Source organism: Cervus elaphus, chromosome 1 (assembly GCF_910594005.1).
Source record: "Cervus elaphus chromosome 1, mCerEla1.1, whole genome shotgun sequence".
NCBI classification, from domain to species: domain Eukaryota; kingdom Metazoa; phylum Chordata; class Mammalia; order Artiodactyla; family Cervidae; genus Cervus; species Cervus elaphus.
This window is the reverse complement of record NC_057815.1, coordinates 65,271,130-65,280,814: the sequence shown is the minus strand read 5'-3', so window position 1 is coordinate 65,280,814 and position 9,685 is coordinate 65,271,130. Positions and strand designations below refer to the sequence as shown.

Sequence of the window (9,685 nt, the reverse complement as noted above, 5' to 3'; positions counted from 1 at the left end):
TCAGAATCTGCAGGAGACTGGGGCTTAGAGGTGTGAGGGGACAGGGTCTGTGGATGGCAACTGTCCCTATAGCTCTGTCATCTTCACTGAGTTCTTTTTTAAAAAAAATATTTACTTATTTATCTGACTGTACCCAAGTCTTAGTCGAGGCATGCGAGATCTTTCTCAGTTGTGGCATGTCAAATCTAATTTCCTGACCAGGGATCAAATTCCATGGACAGAGGAGACTGGTGGGCTACAGACCATGAGGTCACAAAGTCAGGCACCACTGAGTGACTTTAAAAATAACACCGAAGTATGTGTAATATGATTTAAGAAATAAATGAGGATTGAAAAATGAAAGAGCAAGTGGACTATCAAGAATGAACAGTATTTAAGAATGAGCAGGTAGATTTCTCTCCCCATTCTTTCTAGTTTCTCTTTCTGAAACTCCAATTAAATATATATTTAATTAATTTAATTTTTATTAATTTATTAAAATTAATATATTAGACACAGATGAAGAGGCAATTAATGAATTCAGAGACAGATGAAGAAATTACCAAAATACAACACAGGGAGACAAAAAGAAAATGAGTTTAGGAAACAGGAAAGAATGTGAAAGAATGTGTTAAATATATATTTAATTGGAGTCTCAGAAAGAGAAACTAGAAAGCATGGGGAGACCCAGCACTAAAGAAATGAGAGATGAGAGGAGAAAGAGAAGAATCAAAATCAGGAAACAAACAGAAAACAAATAATAAAGTGTTAAACTTAAAGTCGGCTTCCCTGATAGCTCAGTTGGTTAAGAATCCGCCTGCAATGCAGGAGACCCCAGTTCGATTCCTGGGTTGGAAAGATCCACTGGAGAAGGGATAGGCTACCCACTCCAGTATTCCTGGGCTTCCCTTGTGGCTCCGCTGGTAAAGAATCTGCCTGCAAAGCAGGAGACCTGGGTTTGATCCCTGGGTTGGGAAGATCCCCTGGAGAAGGGAGAGACTGGCTACCCACTCCAGTATTCTGGCCTAGAGAATTCCATGGGGTCACAAAGGGTCAGACACGACTGAGCGACTTTCATTTCACAACCTTAAAGTCAACTTATCAATATTTACATTAAAGTAAATGGCCTAAATACACTAATTAAAAGGCAGGGGTTGTAACATTATTAAGAGAATGAAAAGACAAGCTAGAGATTGGAAGAAAATATTTACAAATCACATAGTCAACAAAGGACTTGTATCCAGAACCTATAAAAAATTCTCAAAACTGAACAGTAATAAACCATATCAAATTTTTAAATGAGCAAAAAATTTAAAAACAACACAAGAACACACACAAAAGAAAAAAAAACTGAGCAAAGGAATTTGGGCATTTAAACAAACAAAAGATAAGAACTGCCAATAAACACATGAAAAGTGGTGAACATAATTATATATTTGAGACATTCAAATTAAAATATCAGTAAGATATTCTATATTTATTAGAATAGCTAAAATAAAAATATTAACTATGCCAATTGCTGGAGAGGTTGTGAAGCTACTGCAACTTTCATATATGGGTTCTGAGAATGCAGAAAAGGCACAGCCATGGAAAATGGTCTGACAGGTTTTTGGAATGTTATGCATATGCTTAGCCATATGGCCCAGGAACCCAATGCCTAGAGAAGTAATAACTTTTATGGTCACAAAGTTCATGCATGAATGTTTATAGCAGCTCTATTCATAATTGCCAAACCTATAAACAAACAAAATGTTCTTCAGTGAGTGAGTGAATAAAAAAACTGGTAAAGCCAAACAATAGAACATTTAGTATTTATTGCTAAGAAGAAATGAGCTATTAAGCTATGAAAAGACATGGAGGAACCTTAAATGCATGTTAATAAGGGAAAGAAGCCAGTTTGAAAGAGCTCCATCCTATATGATTCCAACTATATGACATTCTGAAAAAGACAAAATTATGAAGATAGTGGGAAGTTCAGCAGTTGGCAGGAGTTTCAGGAGACTATGGGAGGAGACTCAGAATTTTTAGAGCAGTGAAAAGATGCTCTGTACGCTATATATGGTGAAGACTCTCTATACCATAATGATGGATACATGTCTTTATACATTTGTCTAAACCCATAGACTGACAACACTAAGCTTCATCACAGGTAAACTATGCACTTTGATATGCACTCAATGTAGGTTCATCAAATGTAACACAATGCTACTGGGGGAAACTATGCATGTGCTGGGGCAAGGGGTTTTGGGGGAATATCTGTGCTTTCCACTCAGTTTTGCTGTGAATTCAAAACTGCTCTAAAAAAATAAAATCTTAATAAAAATTTTCTTTTTAAAAAGGGATGAAGTACTAATATATGCTATCAGATGGGGAATCCCCTGGTGGCTCAGTGGTAAAGAATCCACCAGCCAGTGAAGGAGACTCAGGTTTGATCCTTGGGTTGGGAAGATCCCCTGGAGAAGGAAATGGCAACCCACTCCAGTTTTCTTTCTTGCCTGGGAAATACCACGGACAGAGGAGCCTGGTGGGTTACAGTCCATGGGGTCACAAAAGAGTTGGACATGACGTAGAGACTAAACAACAACAATGTAATACAGATGAACCCTGCAAATATTATACTAAGTGAAAGAAATTGATACCAAAAAAAAAATCACATATTGTATGAGTCCATTTACATTACATTGTATAAAAACAAAACTATAGTGAAGGAGAACAGGTTGCCAGGAATAAGAGCTAGGAAGAGGGTCACTGTAAGGAGATAGGAAAAGGAAGACTTTGGGGTAATGAAACATTTTGTATCCTGACTGTGGGGTGGTTATACAAATCTGTATGTGTTAAAATTAACAATTGCACACCAAGTGAATTTCCTCATATAATAATTTAAAGAATAGTTTGTACATAATTAATAAAATCCAGGATTATTGTACTTGCCAAAGGGGGAGACAATGAGAGTTCCCTGGGGGTCCAGTGTTTAGGATTCCATGTTTCCAGTGCAAGGGGCACGGGTTTGATCCCTGGTGGGGCCAAAACAAACAAAACAAAAACAAAGGTGGACAGCAGGACACAAGAGTGAGTGGTAGATGGTGTAGGGATGGGTGTGGGGTAAAAGATGCATTGTTCTTTCTGTACCATTTTCATCAGCAGTTATTCAACCTTTTGGGGGCACAAGGTTGTCTTACACTCAAATTACACTTAAAAATAACATTTTGAAAAAAAAATAACATTTTGCAGCAGAATACCTTTAGAGCAAAATAAAGGCTAAATTCAAGAGTGCTTCAAAACACGTGGAAATAGCACATGTATAAATAGAATCAGTTATAGGAAAATTGGTATGTTTACCTGAAAAAAAAGTTGAAATATTTCTTATATATAGTGTTTTGGGGTAAAAATGCCAATTTGAAAAAATAATTCTAAAAATTGGTAACTTTTTAAAAGCCATTATGAAAAAAAAGAAAAACATCTGAACAATAAATGATTTAAGCCTCAATTTTGAAAATACTGGGCTTCCCTGATAGCTCAGTTGGTAAAGAATCCACCTGCAATGCAGGAAACCCTGGTTCGATTCCTGGGTTGGCAAGATCCACTGGAGAAGGGATAGGCTACCCACTCCAGTATTCTTGGGTTTCCCTTGTGGCTCAGCTGGTAAAGAATATGCCTGCAATGTGGGAGATCTGGGTTCAACCCCTGGGTTGGGAAGACACCCTTGAGAAGGGAAAGGCAACCCACTCCAGTATTCTGGCCTGGAGAATTCCATGGACTGTATAGTCCATGGGTTTGCAGAGTCAGACAAGACTGAGCAACTTTCACTTTCACTTTTGAAAATACTGAATCATATATAAAAAAGACTGTGTCATAATGAAACAGTGAATTTTGGTCATGATTATTAGGTGGAAGCTTGATGGAAACTTTATAAAGGATAAATGAGGCTAACAACTGAGTCAACAATCTTAACATCACTAAAAGTGGGACAGCAAGATAGTGTCTTCCCAAGTGATGAAAAACAGCACCACTAATGAGAAGGACCATGAGTCCAATCAAGCCTCTAGATCTAACCAGTGGTATGTACCAAGTAAGGGAGGTAGAGGCACAGTCAGTCAAATCTAGAAGCCCCAGCCCTCTATGCTAAACAACGAACATCTCAGGTACTGCATCAAATAAAGCGCATTTTTATTTTTTTCATTAATTTTTATTAGTTGGAGGCTAATTACTTTACAATATTGTAGTGGGTTTTGTCATACATTGACATGAATCAGCCATAGATTTACATGTATTCCCCATCCCACTCCCCGCTCCCACCTCCCTCTCTATCCAATCCCTCTGAGTCTTCCCAGTGCACCAGGCCTGAGCACTTGTCTCATGCATCCAACCTGGGCTGGTGATCTGTTTCACTATAGATAATATACATGTTTCGCTGTTCTCTTGAAACATCCCACCCTCACCTTCTCCCACAGAGTCCAAGAGTCTGTTATGTACATCTGTGTCTCTTTTTCTGTTTTGCATATAGGGTTATCATTACCATCTTTCTAAATTCCATATATATGTGTTAGTATGCTGTAATGTTCTTTATCTTTCTGGCTTACTTCACTCTGTATGATGGGCTCCAGTTTCATCCATCTCATTAGAACTGATTCAAATGAATTCTTTTTAACGGCTGAGTAATATTCCACAGTGTATATGTACCACAGCTTCCTTATCCATTCGTCTGCTGATGGGCATCTAGGTTGCTTCCATGTCCTGGCTATTATAAACAGTGCTGCGATGAACATTGGGGTGCACGTGTCTCTTTCAGATCTGGTTTCCTCGGTGTGTATGCCCAGAAGTGGGATTGCTGGGTCATATGGCAGTTCTATTTCCAGTTTTTTAAGAAATCTCCACACTGTTCTCCATAGTGGCTGTACTAGTTTGCATTCCCACCAACAGTGTAAGAGGGTTGCCTTTTCTCCACACCCTCTCCAGCATTTATTGCTTGTAGACTTTTGGATAGCAGCCATCCTGACTGGCGTGTAATGGTACCTCATTGTGGTTTTGATTTGCATTTCTCTGATGATGAGTGATGTTGAGCATCTTTTCATGTGTTTGTTAGCCATCTGTATGTCTTCTTTGGAGAAATGTCTGTTTAGTTCTTTGGCCCATTTTTTGATTGGGTCATTTATTTTTCTGGAATTGAGCTTCAGGAGTTGCTTGTATATTTTTGAGATTAGTCCTAATAAAGGGCATTTTAAAAAGAGAACTTAACCAAATGTGGGCCCTGTTTAGATCCTGATTCAATCAAATCAACTGTAATAAAATTTTACTTCTGAGACAACTGGGGAAGTTTGAAAATGCAAAGGATATTAGTTAATATTCAGGAATTAGTGTTGTGTTAGGTATGACAATGGTATTGTGATTATAAAAATTTAGGGTAGGAATGCTTTTGTATTGATGAAATTATGATCTCCCTTAGAAATGCCATTGGGGTGGGTAGGAGTAAGAATTGGGGTAAAGGTTAAGATTAAATTAAGACATCATTTTACTTTGTATGGGTGAAAATTTCTATGGCAAGATTTTTTTAAAACCCTTAGGAAAGCATGGGAAATGAATTTTTAAAGCAGAAGTTAATATATTACAATGTAGAACTCCAATAAAACCATTAAGTCTGAGAACTAGTTAAGAGACAACAAATAAAAAATCTGAAATAATTTTCTAGAAATACAAAATTAACAAAATGAGTCAGAGTAAAACATCTAAAAAAGATGTTGGCTCTGATGCCTGCATTTAATCTCTGGGCTTCTGTTAACATTATTTTGGCATTATTCCAGAATTGTGCTGAGGAAATACTTATTTTGCACTTTGTATGAGTTTGTGGATTCCACAGCTCTATTGGGTTTTGAGACAATTCTTATTTTTATATTTTTGAGAAATTTAAATTTTTAAACATATATTTCAATGTAGTTTGAAATGTAGAAGAGAGTGTTCATCTTTTTTAGAAAAACTTTTTATCTGTGCTGGGTCTCTGATGCTGCGGGGAGATGGGCTATTCTCCAGCTGTGGTGTGTGGCCTTTTCATTGTGGTGGCTTGTCTTGTGGAGCACGGGCTCTAGGGCACTCGGGTTTTGGTAGTTGCAGCTCTGGGGCTCCAGCACACAGGCTTAATAGTTGTGGCACACACACTTGGTTGCTCTGTGGCATGTGGGATCTTCCCAGATCAGGGATCGAACCTGTGCACTGGCAGGCAGATTCTTTACCACTGAGTCACCAGGGAAGCATTGTTCATCTTTATCATGTGCTTTGAACTGCGAGTCTATTCTCTGTGATGCAGCATAGCTGCAGTATAAATATTTGATTTAGAGGTGGTTTTTTTTTTTAAAAAAAGGAAAAACCTGTCCTAAGAGGAAATACTGCCCATATTCAGTTCTTAACACTTCTAAAGACTAAGCACTTTTATAGCATTGACTTTTCAAAGAACACCTCTGGTGAGGAAACAGAACAAATTCTTTGCCAGAAGGGCAGCAGTGCTCCGTGACTCATTTGCTCAGGTTCACAGTCAGTGACGGAGGGAGATTCCCAGCTGAGTAACCCTTGTCCTCAGGGGCCCAAATGAAAGGGAAGCCCCAGCTACCTGGAAGATCTACTCAGCTTTCTCATCTCCTCAGCGTCCCAGAAATCTTTGGCCTAATCCTAATTGGAAATTGCTTATACCTTCAATAACAGAACCAACCCACCAACCTACTTACTACTCATTAGCCTCATTTGGTCCCTCTTAAGAACAGCCCTGTGAAGCAGCATATCAGGGATCATTATCTCCTTTACACAATGGAAACAGAGGTGAAGTGCCAAGGTTTAAAAAACCCGAGAAGAACAGCAAAGAGGCTTTGAATACTACGTATATTCCACTGGGCAATTTGAAACCCTGCCCCATCCCCCATTGGGAGTCTAAACACATATAAATAAATAAATGTACAGCAGTCAGGATTCATCAATCTCAACCCCCTCACCCCCAAATGGACCCTTATAAACCTAGCCTTTGATCTAGTCTGCAACTATTCTCTCATTAACCCATGGCCAGTCTCCTCCTTTAGACTGCAAATTAAACAAGGCCATCATAAAGCTCCTTGGGACAACAAGGCTTGAAAACACAAAAGAAAGCCAATACCAGGTATGCTATAAACATTTCATTTTATTTAAGAAAGTAGCTTCAGAAAAAGAGGAAAATAATCTAGATTGTTTATATATATATATATATATATACTTTTTAATAAAAATTTTTACATAATCTTCATGCATAAAGACCCAGGCGTGGCCATGTTGCCCGTGATAGCCTGCAGACCAGCAGTCTCCGGTGGTTTACCTGGGGCTCCCCATAGCTGGCTACAGTGTAGCGAAGGCCCTCTGCCTGTCCCTGAAGTTCAGCTTCTTGCTTGCCTCAGTGAGGGCTTTACCTTCTGGGACTGTAGATGGAGGGTGGGAAACGCTTTGGGCTAGAATGGGAGGGACAGGGAGGGCTACCCGATCTACCATGTTTCATTGAAACTCTTCAGGCAAAACCAGGCAGGAGGCCTTGCCAGATGACTGAAAACCAGGCACCATAATGAGTTCTGGGAGTTTCCCAGAGACATGGAGTCTGAGACCAAGGGCTCCTGCACAGGGAAGTTGTGGTGTTCACAGAACATTCAAGGGAGGAAGAACAATCAAGCCTTGAAGCCCCACAGCTCCCTAGCAGGCACTCACTTCTACCTTAAATGAGTCAGAAAGACCCTGTTCTGCTTCCTCAGTTCAACCCTCTCCTGATTCCAAAAGTCATGCAAATCATCAACCTACTCCAGAGACAGATTCTCTTCCTTCTGTGGATAGTTCACTTGTTAAGGAAGGTCCTAGGTCAACACATTTGTCCCAGCACCTGCCCCACTCCTCCTAAAGAGTCCGAGGATAAAAGGGCAGGAGTAGGAGCAGGGTAGCAGGCTGGCATTGAGAGTCACAAGATTCAGAATGGCTGAGGGAGGAAAAGCATTCCCTGGTTCTTTGGGGAATACTGCCAAAGGTGCTTTATTGACCATTTCTAAAAAGGAAAAAAAAAAAAAAAAGAATGGCTCTTGAGGATGGTAAAAAGAGACTTGGCTCCTTTTTTGGGGGTTCCAAAAGCCCTTATGCTATGTTTAGTATTAAGAAAGCCCTGAACAACTGGAGGTTGCTGCTTGGGCAGCAGGAAGGGAGGGGAGATTCCACAGCCAAGCCAGAGAACGGCAAACAGGGCAATCAACTCGATGCAGGAGCCCTCTGTGTGGTGAGTGTGAACAAGCATGTGAGTGTGGTGGGAGGAGCCCAGGGCTCACTGGCTCCCGACAGTCAGTTCCCGCAGGTAGGACTGTGTGAGGCTGCGCAGCTCCTCCAAGGCATAGTCCTCAGGCATGGGGAGTCGGCCAATGTGGGGAGCCAACAGGCGCAGAGGGACTCGCTGAGGGTCTGGCGTTGAGTCGGAGGTTGCATCAGGGGCATGCTGAAGGCTCAGTACCACCCGCAGCAGGTTGGCTACACGCTTGGCCATGTCTGGAGAAAAGAACAGAGGGAGCACCAAATGAAGGGGTGGGGCAGGAGTATGATAATCACAAAGACAGGCAGTGAGCACGCAGGAAGGGAGAGAAGGTGGGAGGCTGACCTGACTGAGCCAGGCGGTCCTTGGCGTTGTAACACTGGATTTGCTCTATCCTGTTGCACAGTGAGGTCACTTTGGTGTGCAACTGCTCGAGTTCATAACCTGAGCAATCCACCTACAAAGAAGCAGGGAAACCAATTAGGCCAAGAGGAACTCCCATCACTCCAATCCTATCCATAGACTGGCTATGCAAACCTCTGAAACGACAGTGAGGTGAGGGAGGGGAAAATCCAAGAAGCTGGCTGGCAATGTCATGTTCCCACCATCTAGCCTAGTCGCTGAAGACAAGACAGGATCTTAGCAATACACAACAGGAAAGCAATATAGTGTATAGGGCCTAGGACTCGGCAAGTTGTGAAATCACCATTCATGAACCATGTAATTAGCAAGCTTCAACACAGCACCAAAAATCTATATAAATCTGGGTCAGAGACATGGTATTGACTTAAGAGCACAACAGTGAGAGGTGGAGCCCAAACTAGCACTTAATTTAGGTCTTCTGACTTCAACTAAGAATTAGCACTTGATTATTAATGTAGATATCAACAGAACTGTGACTTTGTTATCGACAGAAATCACTTCCTTTCCTATCACATTACAGTTGTATAATTGCTAAGTCATGTCTGACTTCTCTGACCCCATGGACTGTAGCCCACCAGGCTCCTCTATCCATGGGATTTCCCAGGCAAGAATACTGGAGTGGATTGCCATTTCCTCCTCTAGGGGATCTTCCCAGCCCAGGGATCAAACCCACGTCTCCTGCATTGGCAGGCATACCATGGGCTTCCCTGGTATTACAGCTTTAAGTATTTCAAAATTACAGTGCTAGAGTTTCTTATTTAGGATGTTAATAAAGCACTAATTACATAGCACAAGTTTTTAATATTTTGATAATTGTATCTTAATATAATCACTTTCTTTTGTAATCCTATATATTTATATCTTACGCATTTAAAAACATTAGAGATCCATTCATAGGTGTCACCAGAATGCCCCCATAACACTTTCAATTTAAAACACGCCAAATATTATGTGAAGAAATTATCTACACTAAATCTCTGATCTTTACTGGATCTC

General features: G+C 40.6%; 1 protein-coding gene across 3 annotated transcripts in view; it reads right to left on the bottom strand.

Annotated features, from left to right (window-relative positions):
• Positions 1–7,117: 7,117 nt before the first annotated feature.
• The window catches only part of NUP98 (nucleoporin 98 and 96 precursor), a 90,763-nt gene continuing 88,195 nt past the window's right edge, over positions 7,118–9,685 (bottom strand). For all 3 annotated transcript variants that reach the window (XM_043905809.1, XM_043905811.1, XM_043905810.1), the window contains exons 32-33: positions 8,612–8,723; positions 7,118–8,502 (exon numbers count right to left, since the gene is read on the bottom strand). In XM_043905809.1, the coding sequence (XP_043761744.1) occupies positions 8,285–8,502; positions 8,612–8,723 (330 nt within the window). In that variant the 3' untranslated portion in view covers positions 7,118–8,284. The remainder of the gene's footprint in view (positions 8,503–8,611; positions 8,724–9,685) is intronic.